Source organism: Moschus berezovskii, chromosome 4 (assembly GCF_049115385.1).
Source record: "Moschus berezovskii isolate FMDL1 chromosome 4, NW_MosBer_1.0, whole genome shotgun sequence".
Classification (NCBI taxonomy): Eukaryota; Metazoa; Chordata; class Mammalia; order Artiodactyla; family Moschidae; genus Moschus; species Moschus berezovskii.
In genome coordinates, this window is record NC_142463.1 from 99,401,480 (window position 1) to 99,423,824 (window position 22,345).

The window sequence follows — 22,345 nt, forward strand, 5'->3', positions numbered from 1 at the left end:
GCCCCAGCTCTTCTCTTCGTAGATACAATGCTGCCTAACCTTGGGGACCGGGCTTCCCTGATAGCTCAGTCAGTAAAGAAGGGAGACAATGCAGGAGACCCCGGTTCGATCCCTGGGTTGGGAAGACCCACTGGAGAAGGGATAGGCTACCCACTCCAGTATTCTTGGGCTTCCCTTGTGGCTCAGCTGGTAAAGAATCTTCCTGCAATGCAGGAGACCTGGGTTGGGAAGATCCCCTGGAAAAGGGAAAGGCTACCCAGTCCAGTATTCTGGCCTGGAGAATGGGGTCACAAAGAGTCAGACACGACTGAGCGACTTTCACAAGCTTGTGGACCAGGAGACAGAGGGAACCTGATTTGGAAACTCTCCCTTGAAAACTCCCAGTTCCCTCTCTGTCTCCCCTCTCTCTCTGTTTTTGTTGACTGAACTAGCTTGATATAGTTAATGACTCCCTCTTTGCCACTGACTTGCCCTTAAGAATCATATTACAAACATACAACAGAGAAGCCAACAGTTGACTCCCAGGTAGGGGCAGAGTCTGAAGAGTCTGCTTGTGGAGCCTGCGGCCCTGCCTGTCGGCCCCGTTGCCCACCCTGCCTTGCCCATAACATCTCAGGCCACACTTAACTGCCCCATAGGGGCCGGAATGCTGGCAGTGGTTGGGAATGAACAGAGGACACACCTTACCTGCATTTTCCCTTTTTTATCTGGGTATCTCATTTACTTGGGACTTCCTTTCTCTTTCCCTGCTCCCTACCCTGACCTTCGCAAGCCTTTTTAGTCTTTCCCCTTCATATTCCAAAGTAGGGGGGAAAATTTAAAAATCAGAAAAACATTTGGCACAAAAGAAATTGATTTTTGCTCTTCCATTCTGCTTATCCTACCAGTTTGGAAGATAAACTGAAGGCAGATTCCTGGGTAGGTGAACTACAGGATTCTGATTCCCACCCTTTGATTTTCCTTTAAAACGTACCATAAAGATTTCTCTTAGTTCTCTTCCTGACTCAATCCTCCTCCATCAAACTCTTCTCTCCTCACACCCCTCCCCACTTGCCCCCCAAATCTCACTGCCTCTCCCCAGAAGAAATCGCACAGCCCCTTAGCCCCAGGCTCTCTCCAGCTGGCTCTCCCAGAACCCGCAGCACCTGGTGCCTTATGACCTGTCTCCAGCACACTGGTGTGCGTCTCTGATGCTGTCCACCTCTGTTACTGCCTCGCCCCTTTGGAGTACTGAGTTCCAGCTTCAGGCTCACATCCCACTTCCCTTTACAGATGCTAATTTTCTTTCTATCAAGCTTCTAATTCTATCAACCTTCTTATCAGGAGATCACATAAACAAGTTGACTCTTTTTTCAGATTCAGGATTCAAGGACATGCCCCTCCCCAGCTTTTTGCCTTTTGTAGAAAGAGCCCCGAGAGTTGTACTTGATCATCATGGTGCGAACTCCCCACCTCTGGTCATTTTGAAAGCTACTGATAAATGTGATGTTGCCTGTCATATGAGTAAACAGAGGATGTCACAGTGTCAGAGACTGCTGCCCTCTAATGTGAGCCCTGAGGAAGCCTGTGAAATCTTGCGATATCTAGCCCTAGGTAGCTGAGGCGTGTATCAAAGGAATGATTTCAGTGAGCCCATACTCTTGCATCCTCCCATATGCTGAAAAGCCAGAAAAGTCGGAAAAGTGCTGAGTTCCTTAACTTGGGATATCTGATTTTCTTCAATTAGCAATAATCGTTTGAAGTTCAGACTACCTTTCGTTGCAAAATTTCTATATAACCTGGCGCCCCCTTCACGTCCTCAGAGCAGCTCTCTCAGTTACTTGAGATGCTGACTCCTGGACATGAAGTCTTAAAAATTCCCACCAAATAAAACATAGCTCTCAACATTTGGGTTGTGAATATTTTTTTTTAAAACTCTCTGGTCTTTGACGCTCTCAGAATTCCATCTGCTATATAACACAGGGGGCTCAGCTAGGTGCTCTATGATGACCTAGACGGGTGGAATCGGGGTGGCAGGTGCGAGCGAGGTCTAAGAGGGAGGGGATATATGTGTACAGAGAGCTGATTCACTTTGTTGTAGAGCAGAAATGAGCAAAACATTGTAAAGCAATTACACTCCCAATAAAAATATAAAAGAAGTGGAAAAAAAAAAAAAAAAAAGAACTGTATCTATTGCCCAGAAGAAAAACTTTAAGCCACTAACACTCCAAAGTTTCACTCACCAGCTTTAGACGGGACGCCGGGCATACTTTCGGCGATATAGCTCATCCACTCGCTCCAGGTACCAAGTGCCTGGGAAAAGGCTGTTTTTGTCACCAGGTGGTGAGAAATTCACTGTGGAACAAGAAGGGAGGCAGTATTCACAAAGGGTTCTATGGGGCTGAGGAAGAGAAAATGGTAACAGGGACATCAAGAGCTTCATGAGCTCTCCTGGTTGAGCTGCAAGGGGTGGCAAGGTAGCCTTGTCTACACCCAGCAGAACTCTGGGCTAGCAGAAGAACCAGAAGCAGCTGTCTTGTGGCTAGTACCTAAGACTTGTTGACTAGAAATTTTACTATAGGATATGCCACTTTCCTACAGTAAACAGGCCCTTCCTCCACTGAAATCTTCGTCATGTCCTTCTACCAAAGGTACGGAGCTTGAGGGGTACCTCAGAGCATCCTGTTTTCTAATAGACACTTCCTCCCTAGCCCTAAGTTTTCCAATTCTGACTCTCTGTAGTATTTCAAAGCTTTGTCCATTAACATTCATCTCAGAGGTCTTATTTTTATTTTAATTGTCATCTTATTTGTTCTAACATGTCCCTGGTTCCAGATAAAAACTAATTACTAAGTTTAGGGGTTTTGTTTGGAACATTCTCAGTTCCATAACTTCAGTCTTCTTTTCAGTGCAAATCATGGGTCCCAAGTTTTGCTTGAAAAAATATGGTTACCCTGGTTTTAAAATCACCATTTGGTTTCTCCAGTCTTAAATTTAGCTTTGGTTTACTTTTCCTTTATTGCTTTTTGGGGGCAGTATTTTGTTTTATATTTGGTAAGGAAAGGGTGCAATTGGAAGGAAATGGTAGTATTTGCCGATAACATCATTCATTAATTAATACATTAACCTCTGGCAATCCTGCAAAGTTGGTATGACTTTAGAAAGGAAGCAACTCAGAAAAGTTCGATACTTTTCTCAAAAATAGAGGGCAAGTGCCACAGGTCAGTTTAGACTTGGATTTCTGGCTCCAAAGTCTGGGCATTTTCAACCATTGCTTAGATACTATCAATATTTTCAAAGACCATACATCTGGCTTCCACGGGACTTCATTGTCCAGTATGCATCCTGCTTTGGGTGGCTGTATTTTGTACTGGGAAGCCACGTGCTGCCTCCTACCAAAACTCTGCCTCCCGCTTCCCCACTCGGTTTGTCCCCCTCTGCACCAAACAAACCTTTTCTGCAATCATATATCATAGAAATCATCACTCTCACTTGCTATACTCTAGACGTCTGATGAATTCCTGCCACTCAGCTACTGGCATAGAAGCTGAGAAAAACTGCCTTCTCCTCTCTTTCCACCTTTCTTTTCTTACTCTTGTGGTAGTATTGTTCTCTTTGGTTCATTATTTCTGTGAACTCCTCAGGAGACACACGCTTCCGGGAGGCAAGACGTTTCTGCAGGTCTGATGCACTGGATACCAGCTTCTCCAGCGGGGAGCCTGGCAAGCAAAAGCAAGACCTGTAAACTTACATCGTTGTCATCACTGCTATCAATCACGAGCCTAGTATAGAGTCAGCTCTGTGGGAGCTGCTGCTCCAAGGAAAAGTGCTCAGTGTGTGGCTTAGAGTGTCAAGAAATGATCAAGATCATCAAACACAGCCTTAGCAAAACTAAGGCAGACCTTCATTTGATCAAGGTGTAACCCATTTAGTGCTTTGATGTACGCCCTTGATTACTTCCATCATAAAATAATCAGCACATGTTTACTGGATATCTCAAACCCATCAACTTCTCTTTAATCAGTTGTAATCAAACCATGACCACCTCTTGCCTAGACTATTTGTTGAAACAAACTAACTGGTTTCCCCATATTCACCTTTGTTCCTCAACAATCTAGTCTCTAATCAGTAGCCAGGGAAGTACTTTGAATACATAAAATAGACAAACTTATTCCATTGCTTAAATCCCTTCAGGGCTTTCCTTTGTTCTTAGTCACAACATAATTCTGTCAAGATGGGAGTTTTAGTAGTGGCGGGAGGAGAAGGGGACGACGGAGAATGAGATGGCTGGATGGCATCACCGACTCTGTGGACATGAGTCTGAGTGAACTGCGGGAGTTGGTGATGGACGGGGAGGCCTGGCGTGCTGTGATTCATGGGGTCGCGGAGAGTCGGACACGACTGAGCGACTGAACTGAACTGAACTGAAGCAGAAAATGGTTTCTTTTATCAGACGAAACTGCCCCAAGTGCCTGAACAAAACACTGGACTCACCCGGAGAAGCATCCTGGGACACCCGGAAAGAAAAGAAACTTGCTGCCAAACCAGAGCCATAAGAGAAGGCACCGATCCTGGAGCCAGCCAAGTCTTGGGCAGAGTGACTACAGGGAGAGAAATCAAAGCCCAGAAAAACACATCAGCATTATATTCTGCTCTGTAAATAAACCACCAATCCAGTCAACCTCTTGCAACTAGAAATGAGCTCTGGGCACTCTACACAAAGAGGGAGTTTTGGAAGATCCTGGGAGTAGGCCCAAAAGGAAGAAAACTTGCCAAGAGGAGAACAGCTAAAATCCAAGATGAAGAACTCACAGCACAACAGAATTTCTGGGATATAAAAGGAACTTCTCCCTACCCATGAAGACAAGACGAATACAGTGAACTCTGAAGTTACATCCAAGTGGGGGTCAGCCCACTGGATTCACCTCAAGGATTCACCCATGTTGACTGGCAATGCTTCAGCAGTTGTAAAATTTTAAATTATCTCCTCGTTAGTAATAATCTGAACAAGTCCAATCATACCTGTATATATTTTTTCTTATGTTATATACATGTACTATATTATAAGCATTTTCTTATAAACTCCACAAAATTGAATATCTATAAAAATAAAAACTAACACTGGGGCACCTGCTGGGCTTTCACTGTTTTAATTGCTTTTGAAATTTAACATTCATCAAAATTTTAGACGGTAGGTATTGTTATTATACAAATTTTATAGTTGGGAAAAATAAGGACCATAATAGTCATTTTTCCAAGGTCAAAGTTAGTGAGTGATAACGAGATTCGAACATAAATTGTGGGTTCAAAAGCTAGACTCTCTTAATCACAATGCTTTACTGAGTACGGACATTTTAAATGGATGAGATAAAAATAAGCATAAAAATTCTATTTTCTTGATGTATCCAAATAGATCTTGCACATCTGCTGGCATGATACATGCATTTCAGTTTGGAAAAAGTGTTAGTCATGTCCGACTCTTTGCAAACCCAAGGACTCTAGCCTGCCAGGCTGCTCTGTCCGTGGAGTTCTCCAGGCAAAAATACTGGAGTGAGTAGACATCCCCTTCTCCAGGGGAACCTTCCCTACCCAAGGATCACACCTGGGTCTCCTGCATTGAAGCAGATTCTTTACCATCCGAGCCACCAGGGAACCACTGTTTAATACTGATGGTCAATCTACCTACACATACACTTTGAAATACATTTATTTCATTTTCCTTCCTTCCTTCTTTCCTTTTTGAAAAAATTCTGTACGAGAAAAGGAATGAAACTTGGTTGACCCTTCAGACCAGAGGTCAGAGTAAGTAAGAGGAGGGAGGGACAGACGCAGTACTCACTGGGCCAGAAGTGAGGCCAGGCATCCATACAGGGATGAGGTGTACATATTCCCGTTGTGCGTGGAGAGGTAGAGGGAGTTCTTGGTTTTCTTATTGAACATGTCCAGAGAGGCTTTTAGAAAGGCTTTATCTACATCCTTATTGGTGTAGGTGTCTTCCAGCTTTAGCCCCCTGTGAAGCAGCCAAAGGTACAGTCCGTATGAGAAGCCACATGAAGGAAGAAGGCGGCAAGCAGAAAGTGTCACAGCTACTGGAGAGCAGCCTTTGGAACACATGTTTTTATTATAGAATATTCAGAAATACAGAAAATACAGAGGAAGTGTCATGATAGTCTCACCACTCAGACAGCATCAGTCATAGTTTTCTTATGGAATCCACTCCAACTTTTATAGTCTATTGAAAAATAAAACCATGCTATACATTCCGTTCAGCATGCTTTCTTTTTTTTTTCTTTTAATTTATTTTTTATTAAAAAAAATTTTCTTTTGTCTGTGTCTCACAGCTAACAGGAATTTAGCTCCCCAATCATGATTTCTTTTTTGTTGTTCAGTCGCTCAGTCATGTCTGACTCTTTGTGACCCCATGGAATGCAGCACACCAGGCTTCCCTGTCCTTCACTATCTTCTGGAGTTTGCTCAAACTGATGTCCACTGAGTCGGTGATTTCTTTTTTTTGTTTGTTTTTGTTTTTTACATGGTTATGACCATTCTTTTCTTTTTTTTTAAGTAATTAATTTATTTTTTATTGGAGGCAAATTATTTTACAATATTATATTGGTTGGTTTTGCCATATATTGACATGAATTCACCCCAGGTTTACATAAGTTCCCCCTCCTGAACCCCCCTCCCACCTCCCTCCTCCCTTTATCCTCCCTCTGGGTCATCCCCGCACGCCAGCTCCGAGCATCCTATAACATGCATCGACCCTGAACTAGTGATTCATTTCACATATGACAACTTACGTGTTTCAATGCCATTCTCCCAAATCATCCCACCCTCACCCTCTCCCACAGAGTCCCAAAGGCAGTTCTATATATCAGCATGCTTTCTTAACTAACTTTCTCTATGACATGAAATCATCTCCTTTAGCATTATTTTTAAAGACTGCCAAATAGACCATGATAGGATGTTCCCCTCTTTAACCAAACTCCCCATTTCTATCCTTATTAGCTGAAGCAGTGAATAGCTACATGTTATTTCTTTTCATGAAACAAACATTTTTTTTCCATTAAAGCCTTTTTTTATACAATTTTTAAAAGTTATTGTCCATTTACAGTTATTACAAAATGTTGGCTATATTCTCTGTGTTGTACAACACATCCTTGTAGCCTATTTTATACCACTGTATATCTATTTGCATGTACCATTGATATCTGTCTGTGCTCAGGCACTCAGTTGTGTCCGACTCTTTGTGACCCCATGGACTGTAGCCCGCCAGGTTCCTCTGTCCATGGGGATTCTCCAGGCAAGAGCACTGGAATGGGTTGCCATGCCCTCCTCCAGGGGATCTTCCTGACCCAAGGATGGAACTTGCATCTCTGGTGTCTCCTGCATTTCAGGCCGATTCTTTACTGCTAAACCACCAGGAAAGCCCAATATTTATCTAATGGAGTAGTAATCCACTGTGTATCTAAACCACATCTTCTTCAATCGTAAATCTATTGCTGGACATGGGTTGCTTCCACATCTTGACAATTGTCAATAATACTGATCTGAACATCAGAGTGCAGGTGTCTTTAAAAAAATTTTTTTTTTCCAAATGTATATCCAGGAGTGAAATTGCTGGGTCATGTGGTAGGTTTTTTTTTTTTTTTTTTTGAGAAATACCTACATGTTCTTTTACACAGGTGAAATTACTGAGCCAAAAGTTATGCACATCTTCAGGGCTTTTGAGTCATATTTCCCTATTACTCCCCCAAATTCATCCACTATTGCTCATTTTCAATCCATCCACTATTGCTCATTTTCTCATAGCCTTAAGTCTGGGTATTCAAATTTTTTAAAGGCTATGTAAAGAAACATCAGGCTTCTATCCTAGCTCAGTTGGTAAAGAATCTGCCTGAAATACAGGAGACCTGGGTTCAATTCCTGGGTTGGAGAGATCCCCTGGAGAAGGAAATGGCAACCCACTCCAGTATTCTTGCCTGGAGAATCCCCAGAGACAGAGGTGCCTGGTGGGCTACAGTCCATGGGGTTGCAAAGAGTCAGACACGACTGAGTGACTAAGTACACACATAAAGAAAACATTGTTTATATGCATTACTAATGGGCATGCACATTAAAAAATACGCATGTGTGCATTTCTTCCCTGAGGAAATTTCTTGTCCATATCTTCTATTTAGTGTGTTTATCTTATTATTGATGAAACTTTCATATATTAAAAATACTAGCCTATTATTTTTGGTATATGTTAAAATTCTTTTCATGGGGCAAGTCTTAGAAGTAGTATTTGTGCTAACTTTGCTGTTTTGGTTAGTTAATAGCAGGGTTAGCAGTAGTAGTTAGAAATGGGGACAGATGTTGGTAGAATACTCTAAAACTTGAAATGAGAAGATACCAAGAAGAAAGGGAAAAATTCTCTTCCCAGTGAGATCTCTTTGTGTTGAAGTTTCTTTTTTTCTAAATGCCTTGGAGTATTGCATCAATAAACAGCATTCCCCCTGCTTTATTGACATCTAAGGACGGGGAGTATGCTGGACTATCCCTTTTTCATAGATGAGGGGGTGGAGGCAACAAGTTAAACATTCTTTAAAGCAATGGCAAGTGAGAATGAGACCAGACCTTCCCCAAGTTGCCATCCTGCACTGTGATTATTTGCTTCTAGGTGTTTCCGTACAGACTGTGAGATCCTGTAGGCAGGGAGCATGGAGTCACACCCACTTTTATGTCCCTAGAGTTTCATATGATGCCTGACACACCGTTGATGTTCATAACATGTTTATTACCTGAATGATTTAGGCATACTCCCTTTCCCTTTTTCTTATTCTCTGAAACTTCTTAAAGTCACCTGATTGACAGGTGCCAGCAGGGTCCCTCTGCTCCCTGAGATACAAGGTGAGGTCCTTATGTAGACAATAACCCAGCAACACACACGAGGACTTGATGTCATTTCTACTATGTTAGAGGACTGTTGTTTTTAACCCCACAGGAGTGGCTAGTCATCCAGATTCAAGGCATGAGGAAGCCCCTTCATTCTCACCCCTCAGGAGCCTCTAGGCTCCTCCTGAAAAGGACTCACCTGAAGGCCTCCAACCCCTTGTAGATGCCAGTCTGTGTGTCACCACTGGCCAACAGGAAGTCATTGAACATCAGGCGGGCCAGGGATTTCTGGACTAACTTGCAGAAAGGTGTGTGAAAAATCATATACTGCACATCATCGAGAGTGAAAGGCCGATCGATGCCAGCTGGAAGAAGAAGTATGAAAGCAAGGATGCAGTGTGACCCTTTCCAAGATCTACCTGTTCTAAGGCCTCCCAGAGAACGAGCTCCGACCTACAGTGAACACACAGTTTGTTCATTTTACAAGCATTTTACTAAGCGCTTTCCCAGGTGGTGCTAGTGGTAAAGAACCTGCCTGCTACCATGGAGATGTAAGAGATGTGGGTTCAATCCCTGGGTCGGGAAGATCCCCTGGAGGCAGGCACAGCAACCCACTCCAGTATTCTTGCCTGGAGAATCTCCATGGACAGAGGAGCCCAGCAGGCTACAGTCCATAGGGCTGCAAAGATTCAGACAGGACTTTGCATGCACACTACTCATAAAAAAGGAAAATAAATAAATGTTTTCTTCCTTTCTGCCATTGCCAACTTCTGTGACAGATAATTCCTCAAATCAACCTCATATTGTATTATGTTCTCTATTTTCCAGAGGAGGAAACAGGGTCTCCAAAATACAAAGCTGTTACATGTCCGAGGTCACTCAGCTTGAAAACAGCTGATTTTGGCTTTAGGTTCCAGTGTCTCTGACTCTACACTCCAGACCCTCTTTCACCCCAAAGAGAAGAGCAATGCACCCTCTGCCCTTAGGAAGTTTACACTTCGGTGCTGAGATTCAAAGCAGTGTTGATCAAATTCCATATGAGAATGAGGGGTAAAATTAAAATGTTGTTTAATTGCTAAGTCGTGTCCAACTCTTTGGGACCCCATGGACTGTAGCCCACCAGGCTCCTCCGTCCTTGGGATTTCCCAGGCCAGAATACTGGAGTGGGTTGCCATTTCCTTTTCCAGGGAATCTTCCCGACCCACGGGTTAAGTCTCCTGCATTGCAGGTGGACTCTTCACCATCTGAGCTACCAATTAGCCAGTAGCAGTTTTACAATGGGTGGGAAGAGGCTGAGAGGTCTAAGTTGACTCTTTTCTCATGGGGGCAAACTGCATCCTACCCAGCGCAGTGGAAAGGGCCAAGATGCTTTAGGTCACCCCTAGAGCATCTGTCGGAGAAGGCAATGGCAAGCCACTCCAGTACTCTTGCCTAGAAAATCCCATAGATGGAGGAGACTGGTAGGCTGCAGTCCATGGGGTCGCTAAGGGTCGGACACGACTGAGCGACTTCACTTTCACTTTTCACTTTTACACATTGGAGAAGGAAATGGCAACCCACTCCAGTGTTCTTGCCTGGAGAATCCCAGGGACAGCGCAGCCTGATGGGCTGCCGTCTATGGGGTCGCACAGAGTCGGACACGACTGAAGTGACTCAGCAGCAGTAGCAACAGCAGAGCATCTGTGCTCTGATGCTTCAGCACATGCCTTTTCCCACACTGGAAACTGCCTTTTTCAGACACCCAGCTAGGCATAGCCAAACAGGTAAGAACCCTTTTCATTTATTTTTTTTAAGGTAGATAAGTTTCTCTGTATTTTTAAAATAAGATTTGTTTCTTATCTGATTATGAAATCGGCACATATTTTTTAGCAGAAAACTTCAGAAACTAAAGGTGAAAAAAAAATTAACTTGCAAAGCTACCATGCAGAGAAAGAAAATTACTGATAACTCTTAAATATATTGAAAATATAGGTGAGAATCTTCAACATCAATCAGACTTTAAAAGGTGGCAAACTATAAACTGAGTCAAATCACTCCTGACTTCAACAGAAATGAACCCTAGCATCCACAAGACGAGACATGGTCACTCTGACTCACACACTACCTCCCCGGGTGGCTGACACCTACAGGCTTCAGCTATGGCTTACGGTTGTTTTCTTTCTTTCACTCAGTTCAATTTAAAGGCAATTTCATACTTGACTTTGGATGACTTCCAAAGGGACTTCAGCCTAGACCCAGGGAAGCATGTAAGAAGAAGATGTGAAATAATTCTCTTGAGATCATTTGTAGAGGAGAAAGGAGTCCTTGTCTTAAGAATTTAGGACACACTCTCAGCCTCATGTAAGTAGAGTCTGTGACTTTGGCCCTCTGAGCCCCATACCTTGCTTCCACTGTTTCTCGATCTTTTGACGGTAGAATGCGTAGCATTTGTCCAGGGCCCGTAAGTAGCACTGGATGGAGAGCTTCCCATCCACCAGTGGGTACTCTGAAGTCACATCTGGTTTGTAGAAGTCGTACACGTTCTCCATGTGGGTTCCTCTAAGCCCTGGTGAGGCACACAGAGGGATTCAGAAACTGTACAATGTAGCCCACATTGCGCAGAGAGGGTGGGAGATCCATGTACAAGCAGCCCCCTGGTCTTTATCTGTCTCATGCCCAAGCCCAGGGACCACTGATTATCCTTCAGGTGTTCGAAGGGAGTTAATTAGATGAATGCTTTTTTATAAGTGAGATGTATATTTCTATTTCCACACCTATATGGGCTTAAAGAAATCTAGAACAGACTCCAAAAGTCTCAAAGGAAAGCTCTTACTTTATATCCAATTATTTTCTTTCATTTTCAATGGTCAGTTTAGCTCCCAAAGGGTCCTTGTCAACAGCACAAATGCCATTCAACCCAAACACCATCATCCTGATGTGTGATGGTATAGATGAAGCCACCTTGCTGATCCTTCTCTTCCCTTTCTCCCTGCCCTCTGCTCCCCAGTCTAGTCTTTTGAAGACAAGCACTTTCATCCTCAAGTCCAGACTTCAGCCCTGAATATTCCAGTTGGGAATTAAGAGCTAAGCATTTGACCATACCACGCAGTCCTCTCGTACCGTGTTTACTGCACAGTTTACTACAAACCTCTCTCGAGGACCAGAGGGGCCTCGGGCCCAACCAGCATTGCCACAGCTCCAGCCCCGCCCGTGGGGCGAGCGTTCCCACTGGGGTAGACTGCGATGTCCCCACAGACCACCAGTGCATAGCGACCTGTGAAGAGAAAAGAAATAATTATTATTACTGCCAAGTCTCCAGTAGAGTGAAAGCCTCCTCTATGCCAGGCCCAATTTTAGGTCCTGGCAATAGATCACTGAAGCAAAATAAAAGTTCCTGCCCCCATGAAACTTACACTCTAGTGAAGTGTAAATGACGTTGCATTGGAAATGCAATGTCAAAACTCAGTGTTCTCTGACTCAGGCTGTAAAAATTCCTCATTTATTCAACAAAAAATTCATAAATCAGCACTTTTGAAAATAATTTAGGTTTGTACTTTTTGTAGTGCTATAGTGGAAATTCTTTCCAAATCACAGAAGGCCAAAGGATGGGAAGCAAACTAATATTTGAAATCCTAGACACCAGTTATCCTCAAACAATCCTTTAAACAATCCATTGAGTCAGGTAATGTCCACATTTGTAGAGGACGACATTGCCTTCCAGAGAATTCAGGTAATTTGTCTAAGGTCACCCATTTAGTGAATATGGAATTTTGTATTCAAACTCAGTTCTGACTGGATTCTAAACAAGGTGCTTTGAAAAATCTAGCACCACTTTGTGAGAAGAATTAATGCTCAGTAACCACATTTAATCTATGAAACTACTTCTACAATAGGCAGATGATGATTCACTAAATAATTGTTGTCTTGAATATTATTTGTTACTTCTTCATCTCCTACTGCTTGCTCCTAAACGTGGGTATGCAGGAAAGACATGGCAGTACTTTTAGCATTCTACCTAACCTGTCAGAAACATTATCTCCTCTTTCTAGACAAAGGAATTGGGGCCCAGAGAACTTAAGCCACTTGCTTAAAGTCACACAGCTAATAGATGATCGGATAAGGATTTAGTCAGAATTCCAACCCAAATTCACTGAAACCCAAGAATTTTCTGTTAAGATTGTTTAACCACTCCATCAAAACAGTATTTTTTCTCCCCAATTTTATATATATGAATATAAAAATAATATATAAAAGTATAAGATAAATATATAATAAATAAACATAATATATATAAACAAAATTTATGTTATATAACATTTGGAAACTATAGAAGAGTATTTATTAATACAAGCCATTAAGGAAGAGATCAGTAAATCTAATTACCTAAAAATGAAAACCTTCTATCAGAAATACAAAAGACAAGCTGGGGATGTATTTATAATACTTACAGCCAACAAAAAATTATTTTCCTTCATAGATAAATGTCTCATTAGAAAGGAATATAATAGGAAAATGGCCAATAAACATCATAAAAATATCAAAATCCTCTTATAATAACGAAGGAAAATCAATGATACTATACTTATTAAACTGAAAAAGATTAGAAAGTTTGAAGTTAGAAAGTACATTCCAACAATATGTTAGTACATTTTAAAGAGCAGTTTGGCACATTTTATCAAACTTTTTAATTAAATGATCCTGAAATCCCACTTTTAGGAATCTATTCTTACAACATATAGTTATGAGCATGCAAAGCTACTGTCTTAAATATTAACACTTTTTATAATAATTGCAAAAACTATGCAACAATCTAAATATCCATCTATATGGGACTAAGTTTTGGTGTACCCATCAATAGAATTTATAGCGTCTTTTAAAAGAATGAGGTAGACCTTATATGTATCTAGAGATATCTATTGGAGAAGGAAATGGCAACCCACTCCAGTACTCTTGCCTGGAAAATCTCACGGATGGAGGAGCCTGATAGACTACAGTCCATGGGGTCGCAAAGAGTTGAACACACTGAGCAACTTAACTCACTCACTCAGAGATATCTATAGACTAACCTCTAAGACATAGTAAAGATGAGGAATAATGTGTGCAATGTTAAAAAATGAATAGATAAGCATATGCTTACAGGTATGAGGATTAAATTACTATTACCTTACTATGAGGATTAAATTCTGGGAATTGGTAATGGGGTGTCAAAACGAATTTTTTCTTTACTTTGAACCTTTTGTCTATCTATGTACACACACACATATACACACACACACTGTAAGTTTCATTTACCTTTATAATAAAAGGCAAGGAAAAATGAGGTCTCTCAGGCAGTTCAAGCCAGTGCCACTCTTTCCTTCCCTCATACCCTGCTGTCTCTTTGGAGTGGTTCAAAACTTCTTGGTGAGCTCCAGAACCACCTCCTTCCTTCTAAAGGTCCCAGGTGGATGATTGGCCAGTTCAGAAGCAGAAATCACATCTACGCTGGCCTTGTCTGGTCTTCAAGGTTGCCATTAGTCTCAAACTTAAATATGCTTTTTGTGAAAGTACAGACTAACAATTCACTTCATAATGTTTGTTTCAGATTTTTCCCAACAAGACAACACATTAAAGAAGGATGCATCTGCAGCCCTCTCCTGTGGAATACCCAACCATTCAGCAGAATCTAGTCATTTGAAATGACATGCTTAAAGCTGATAATGCCCCTCAAATATAGGCTCTGATTCTTCACTAAAGGCTGGTGAGTGTCCCTTTAATTTGTACTCTCTAACAAAATGCTTGGTTTGACAGATTGGTGGTGTTGGTAGTAGGGGTTGCTGGAGAAGTAATAATACAGATACCAAGCAAGAGAAGCACTATAAGGACAGATTTGAGGATGTAGAGTCTGGAACATTGCAAATCAATGGAACTATTAATGGTGAGCCCATGCAGGGCAATCAGAAAAACACTGAATGGGTGTATGGAATTGTACTACCTTGCTGGACAAACAGAGAAAAACCCTTAAACTCTTCTTGGCCTCTATGAGGAGTACTGGATCAGATAATCTCTAAGGTTCCCACCAACATCAAGATTTCACAATTAATTTTTAAATTAATGCTTATTATGGTTTCTAAAGTTTTAAGTTCTAGTTTCCAAGTTAGTAAATGGAGGGCCTTGTCTGTCCAGGAACGGTTTTTTCACATCTCCATTAATACCATGTTTAATCCTATCAGCCCTGGAAAGCAGGTAGGCAAATAAAAACTCCTAGTCTGACAGAGGTTAAGGGACTTGTCATTAGTTATTGATAAAGCTAGGTTTCTAATTCTCCTAGGAACCAGGTGAGGAGGAGAGAGTAGAAATAACCTGTGTAATAGTCTATCCTATGATTCTTTGGGTCTATTTTTGCCAGGGTGCCTTCTCCTTAACACCTACACTTGTTTAAATCTTTTAACATCACCAATGTCTTTGTCCCTTAGAGACTTAAGAGAAACCTTAGAGAAACAGGAACACTGAAGTGGGAAATACACTGAATTTGGTTTGGTTTCTTGCTCCAGCCACATACGACATGTAAATTATTAGATTCTCCATTTTTTTCATCTATAAAACAGGTATGACATCCACTTCCTAAGATGTGATGAGGACTCAGTGAATAGCTATGTGAATATGCTCCCTGAATAACTGTACAAAACCATCCAAGTCTGAGGGGTTGCTGTCACTGTGGTCGTTGGATGATCACAACAGCTGTGTGTGTAATGTGTCCTTTCCTCGGTGGATGAACCTACCCGGGGAACGGAGAAGCAAAACGGAGCCTTCAGCATCTACCCCTGCTCCCTTCTTACATAAGGCCTCTGGCAGCACATACCATCCCAGGAGCTGGATTCCATCCAGTTGGCAGCATTGAAGAGGGAGGCAGTGCCACCGTAGCAGGCATTGGTGGTGTCTATGCCCTCAATGTCCGTGTTGCCTGAACCCTGGAAGAGCTCCATGAGCACTGTCTTGACAGCCTTGGACTTATCAATGATGGTCTCAGTGCCCACTTCCAGGCGGCCCACAGCATCCCAGGGGAGCTGCGTGCGCTCCATCAGCTGCTGCACCACCGTCAGGCACAGGGAGTTGACGTCCTCCTGGACTGAGCAGAAGCCCATCCGGGTCTGGCCCAAGCCCACGGTGTACCTCCCTGCCTCCACCTTGTTAAACTTCTCCAGCTCTGTTTGGTCCACGTATTGGGCTGGAAAGTAGACCTCCATGGCGAGAACACCCACATCCTTTGGCCAAGCATCTGTTTTGACCAAGGGGACAGCCGGAACTGTAGAAAAACTGTAACAGAGAAAACAATCAAAATTCTGTGAATGGTCTCTAGCTAGTTTCCTAAAAAGACAAAACAGCAATCATTTCACTCATTTTTAAAAATATATTTTGAAGATATCAGATAGATACAAATTTAAGATTGTTTTCTCTTTTTTAAATTTTAATTGGAGGCTAATTACTTTACATTATTGTATTGGTTTTGCCATACATTGACATGAATCTGCCGCGGGTGTACATGTGTTCCCCATCTTGAACCCCCCTCCCACTTCCCTCCTCCCCATCCCATCCCTCTGGTTCATCCCAGTGCACCAGTCCCGAGCATCCTGTATCATGCATCGAACCTGGCCTGGCAATTCGTTTCACATATGATAATATACATGTTTCAGTGCCATTCTTCCAAATCATCCCACCCTCACCCTCTCCCACAGAGTCCAAAAAACTGTTCTATACACCTGTGTCTCTTTTGCTGTCTCGTATACAGGCTTATCATTACCTTCTTTCTAAATTCCATATATATGCATTAGTATACTGTATTGCTGTTTTTCTTTCTGGCTTACTTCACTCTGTATAATAGACTCCAGTTTCATTCACCTCATTAGAACTGATTCAAATGTATTCTTTTTAATTGCTGAGTAATACTCCATTGTGTATATGTATCACAGCTTTCTTATCCATTTGTCTGCAGATGGACATCTAGGTTGCTTCCATGTCCTGGCTGTTATAAACTGTGCTGCTGCCATACGACCCAGCAGTCACACTCCTGGGCATACACACTGAGGAAACCAGAATTGAAAGAGACACGTGTACTCCAAGATTGTTCTATTTTTATCAGATGAATACAAATTTAGAATCGCTGTATTTTTCTGTTTAATTTACCCTTTTATACTTGGTAATTGTCCCTTTGGTATTTTTATGGCTAAATACATGTGGAACAAGCAAAGGCTGTGGGAATATAGAAGGCTGACAGGGAAATTCTGTTTTTTCTTTATAATTTTTGCCTATACCCTGTGGCATGTGGGACCTTAGTGCCCCGACCAGGAATCAAACTCACACCTTTTGCCTTGGAAGGCAGAGTCTTAACCACTGAACCTCCAAGGAAGTTCCAAGGGCAACTCTAAATGGAAACAGAGAAAAAGTGGAGAGTCAGAAAAGAGGGAAGAGATAAACTTTCTGTCCTGGACCCACCACCTCTTTTCAATCCAGATTCCTAATCCCCCTGGAGATCTGGAATTTCTCTTTCTAGCTAGCGGTAAAGAACTCACCAAGCTCATCTTCCATTTGTTCCATATAAAAGTACCTGAAAGCTCTATGTAGCTCTATTTGAATATTTAGAAATATTCTTAATTTCCCAGATGTTGAAAGCAAGGCAAACATTGGTGAAGTGCTATGCCCAGGGTAACTTCTTAGTTTCTTATGTGTTAGAAATATTCTGCCCTGGAGCTTCCCTTGTGGCTCAGTGGGTAAGAATCCACCTGCCAATGCAGGGAATATGGGTTCGGTCCTTGCTCTGGAAGTATCCTTCCTGCTGACCAGCAACTAAGCCAATGCACTACAACTACTGAGCTTGCACTCTAGAACCCAGGAGTGGAAATTACTGAGCCCCCAGGCTGCGACTATTGAAGTTCCTGTGTCCTAGAGCTTGTGCTCCTTAACAAGAGAAGCCACTGCAATCAGAACCTTGCTCACTACAGTGAAGAATAGACCCCACTCACCACACCTAAAGAAAGCCTGAGAGCAGCAATGAAGACCCAGTGCAGCCAATAAATGCATAATTTTTTTTTTTTAAGAAATATTTGGTCCTTTCAGTCCTGAGTGCCGCCAGATTCCTTTGACTTGCATCTGGCTACAGAATTCCTGATGGTGGAAGTGATAAGATGGCTCTGCAGGTTTATCAGTTTAGCTCTATGCCACAGAAATTGTAGTTCAGATGGAATGTATCCATCCATCATCCTTAGGACTCAGGGCTTCTCTTAACACCAGTTTTTCTGTAACAGGTCATTTTGAAGGCCTGCTGGGAGGCAAAAAGTGGATCGTGTGACCACAAGATAGTGAGTCTAAGTGATAAATGCTTATTCCTATCAGACAAGGGAGGATCGAAGTTTAGTTCTCTGCCTTATTTATTTGGTGCCACTCAAATAAGTGGAGTCTATACTCTCAAATATATGTGGAGGAGCTCCCAGTACTAGGAACTAATAGCTAGCCGGATCTCAGTCCTCTGCTTGACTGGATTTTCCCTAATCCTCATTCTCTCTGTCTTCTCTAAGCTCACTCCATTCCTCTCCCCAGTGAGAAATCTCAAGTCTCAAGGAAGGGTTCCAAGAATGAGTCTCTTGGTAACTTTTGTAACTGTCTTTGTAGGAGATTATTACTTGGAAATGGATTCCAGAGCCTTGAAGAAAAGATGTAGATGTTTCCAGAAACATAAGAGTACAGGAGTTAAGAGTATCCATCTAACCGTGTACTTTCTCTAAATGATAATACATATATAAATACATATATGTATATATGCATTAATATACAATATTTGTTGTCCTCTTTCTGATTTAATTCACTCTGTATAACAGACTATAGGTCCATCCACATCTCTACAAATGACCTTATTTCATTCCTTTTAGCTGCTGAGTAAAGACCCCAGTGCTGGGGAAGATTGAAGGCAGGAGGAGAAGGAGATGACAGAGGATGAGATGGCTGGATGGACATGAGTTTGGGTAGACTCTGGGAGTTGGTGATGGACAGGGAGGCCTGGCGTGCTGCAGTTCATGGGGTCGCAAAGAGCCGGACACGACTGAGTGACTGACCTGAACTGAACTGAACTGAATTTTTATAGAGAACGGACTTGTGGACACAGAGGAGGGTCAGGGGAGGGAAGGCTGAGACGAATTGGGAGATTAGGATTGACATATACACTACCATGTATATAATAGCTAGCTAGTGGGAATGTGCTGCTTAGCACAGGGAGCTCAGCTCTGCACTCTGTGATGACCTAGAAGGGTGGGATGGAGCGGGTGAGAAAGAGGCTCAATAGGGAGGGGATATATGTATACACATAGCTGACTCACTTCATGATACAGCAGAAACTTACTCAACATTGTAAAGCAATTATACTCCAATAAAAAAGAATACTATAAAGACACAAACATAGAGAATAAACATATGGATACCAAGGAGGAAAGGAGGCATGGGATGAGTTGGGAGATTGGGATTGACACCATTGAAACTATGTATGAAATAGATGACTAATGAGAACCTACTGTATACCACTTGAAACTCTACTCAGTACTCTGCGGTGGGCTAAATGGGAAGGAAATCCAAAAAAGAGGGTATACATGTATACATATAGCCAATTCACTTTGCTGTACAGCAAAAACTAACACAGCACAACAACTATACGCCAATAAAAAATTTTTTTAATAAATTAATTAAAAAGCAAATAATAGCTTTGTTTAGTTTAAAACTGGTTTTGTTCTGGTGTTGCTTGGTTCAAGAACATGCATCAAACTTTTATTTCTTTATTCCCTCTCACCTCTTTTGTGTTTCAAAAGTAGTTATTACATGCTAGGCACTGTGCCGTGAAGGGCTGTGGGAGTGAAGGGAATGGGAAGAAAGGAGGTCAAGGTTCTTGGGAGCCTCTTCAACCAGTGGGAGGAATGGGATAAGCACATACATACTATGTAACCCAACTGAGAGTCAGAAGTACTAAAGGTCACAAAAAACCCCACAGGAGTTCAAAGGAAGCAGAGATCCATGTGTGGGAGGATCAGGAATGGTTTCAAGGAAGGGACTAGATTTGAAGTCAACCTTGATGCACGAGTGGAGTTTCTGCTGATGAAGAATTGGCAGGAGGGGCTACAGAGGCAGTGCCATAGCAGGTGGGGATTGAACAGGTAAGGATACGTGGAGCAGAGAGTGAAGGGGCGCAGGAGTATAACACATGAGAAAAGCAGGTGGGGAACCGTGAAGTGGAGGGCACAGTTCTCTCTTAGTTTTAAAGGTGGTGGAGCACACGGGGTGGGAGCAGTCCTTCTGGTAGGTTCAGAGCAGATGCAGGTTGGGTGAGAGGGAACAGACACACAGAGAAAAAGAGAGTCATAAGGAGCACTCTTAATACCCATCAGGCCATGGAAAATGGGGTGAACCGTGCGTACACTAAAAGGGAAATGTGAAGCCTGGTTCCACGTGTTTGAACCCAGGACGTCAGAAGTGGGGCAGGCTGGTGAGGACTGAGGTCTGTCTCCTGGAGGGCAGCCAATGATTGCTTATTGAAACAAGCAAATATACGTCAATCCCTTCCTCACAAATGCAAAACCAGGTTAAATTCTGGGACATTTGGCCTGTATGCAGAGGTTGGAGGAGAACGTGGAGGAAGGTGGGGAGTCATGAAGAAAATAAAAAGGCTAGGGAGTGTCACCCCCTACCCGACACATCCACACACCCAGGTTCCCTTCGTACCCAGCAAGGGAAGACCCTGGACAAAACGTGTTTTTCTAAACATTCATGGAGGGCTTCCCATGTGGAACTAGTGGTAAAGAGCCCACCTGCCAATGTAAGAGATGTAAGAGACACAGGTTCGATCCCTGGGTTGGGAAGATCCCCTGGAGGAAGGCTTGGCAACCTACTGCAGTTTTCCTGCCTGGAGAATCCCATGGACAGAGGAGCCTGGTAGACTTTAGTCCATAGGGTCACAGACAGCCAGACATGACTGAAGCTACTTAGCATGCACACGCGGGAACTTCCCTGGTGGTCCAGTAGTTAAGAATCTGCCTCCCAATTCAGGGGACACATGTGGTCCAGGAGGGTTCCACATGCCATGGAGCAAATAAGCCATGTCCTACCACTACCGAGCCTATATGCTGCAACTACTGAAGCCTGTGCACCCAGAGCCCATGCTCCACCAGAAGAGAAGCCACCACAGTGAAAAGCCCACACACCGAAACTAGAGAGTAGACTCTGCTCATCACAACGAGAGAAAGCCCACACCCAGCAATGAAGACACAATGCAGCCAACAAGAAAAAGACCCAATGCAGCAATAAATAAATGAATACATAAATATTAAAAATCTATCCCAGGAACTTGATGTAGAGATGGGAGGTAAGAAAAGGCTATCCCCAAAGTACAGGGGCTAGTTTAGGGACCCTAGGGTGCTAGTGGTTGCTGTGTTCCATCAATGCTGGGAGACTGCATGTACTTGGGCCAAACTGGGAGAATGTTTACCAGGGAAAGGAGTGTGTGTGTGCTTCTGTGCACAAGCACATTGCACACACACAGGCAAACTCTTATCTTTCACACTCATGTTCCCCTTTCCTGAAATAGAGAGCGGAGAAACACCTTCTTATCCTCAGTCCATTCTGAATCTGGCTGCAGTGACTTGTAGCAGCTGGTTTTACTAACACTGCAGTTGAAACAGCATCCTGAAGGTCTCAGCAGGGCTTGGATGAAAGGTGCAAACAGTGCTGGGGAGGATATTGCCATAGGCCCTGTTACTGATATTTCTACTGCTTTGTGCCTCTAGGGGAGTAAAATGTGTTGCTGACATCAGCAGGGGCAGAGGTTTGATATCCCGGAATTCTGTAAACAGACCTGGGCTGTCTGTTTAGAGATGAGGTAACTGAGACCTTGAAAGGTTAACTTGTTTATCTAAGGCTGTGCCCAAGACTTGTCAACTTTTGACTGGAATTCTAACGAGCCCTCATGCCTCTCTTTTACTGGTTCCTCGCCATTTCTCAAAGAGTAACCCGTGCAGTCCTGGGGACCAGCGAGACTCACCTGGGGAGGGCTGCTGGGAGAAGGCGGGCAGGCAGGAGGGAAGCTTCCTGCATTACCCTCTTCGCCTGCAACACCTGCCTCACTGGAGTCAACAGCCGCTGCATTTTTGGAGGAGCGAGCAGAAAGCCAGCAATTCACAGTCCTTGGGGAAGATGCCCAGCTGTGTTGGTTTCAGGCTTTATAGATCCCGGAGAATCCTGCCTCCGGAAGCCCTGCCCCTGCTTATCGAGGCTCTGTTTCTAGAACTGGGCAAAAGGTCTCATTTAGAATATGGGCGAGTCAAAGAAAAACATCATCTCTCCAACATGTACATAGCTGCCCTGCTCCTGGGCATGTGTGGGAAAGGGTGGCACTGATCCCTCCTTCTTTTTGGCTCTTGTGGCAGCCTTGTTTATGTTCAGCCACCTCAGGAGGCCATGGTGCTCCTGTGACACATCCTAGGGTACCCCGACCTGGTCT

At 43.0% G+C, this 22,345-nt stretch overlaps 1 protein-coding gene across 2 annotated transcripts in view; it reads right to left on the minus strand.

Annotated features, from left to right (window-relative positions):
• The window catches only part of HMGCS2 (3-hydroxy-3-methylglutaryl-CoA synthase 2), a 26,736-nt gene extending 4,717 nt beyond the window's left edge, over positions 1 to 22,019 (minus strand). For both annotated transcript variants that reach the window (XM_055402641.1, XM_055402640.2), the window contains exons 1-9: positions 21,887 to 22,019; positions 15,677 to 16,131; positions 11,984 to 12,109; positions 11,237 to 11,401; positions 9,056 to 9,221; positions 5,819 to 5,989; positions 4,474 to 4,580; positions 3,573 to 3,698; positions 2,223 to 2,334 (exon numbers count right to left, since the gene is read on the minus strand). In XM_055402641.1, the coding sequence (XP_055258616.1) occupies positions 2,228 to 2,334; positions 3,573 to 3,698; positions 4,474 to 4,580; positions 5,819 to 5,989; positions 9,056 to 9,221; positions 11,237 to 11,401; positions 11,984 to 12,109; positions 15,677 to 16,131; positions 21,887 to 21,990 (1,527 nt within the window). In that variant the 5' untranslated portion in view covers positions 21,991 to 22,019 and the 3' untranslated portion in view covers positions 2,223 to 2,227. The remainder of the gene's footprint in view (positions 1 to 2,222; positions 2,335 to 3,572; positions 3,699 to 4,473; positions 4,581 to 5,818; positions 5,990 to 9,055; positions 9,222 to 11,236; positions 11,402 to 11,983; positions 12,110 to 15,676; positions 16,132 to 21,886) is intronic.
• Positions 22,020 to 22,345: the final 326 nt, after the last annotated feature.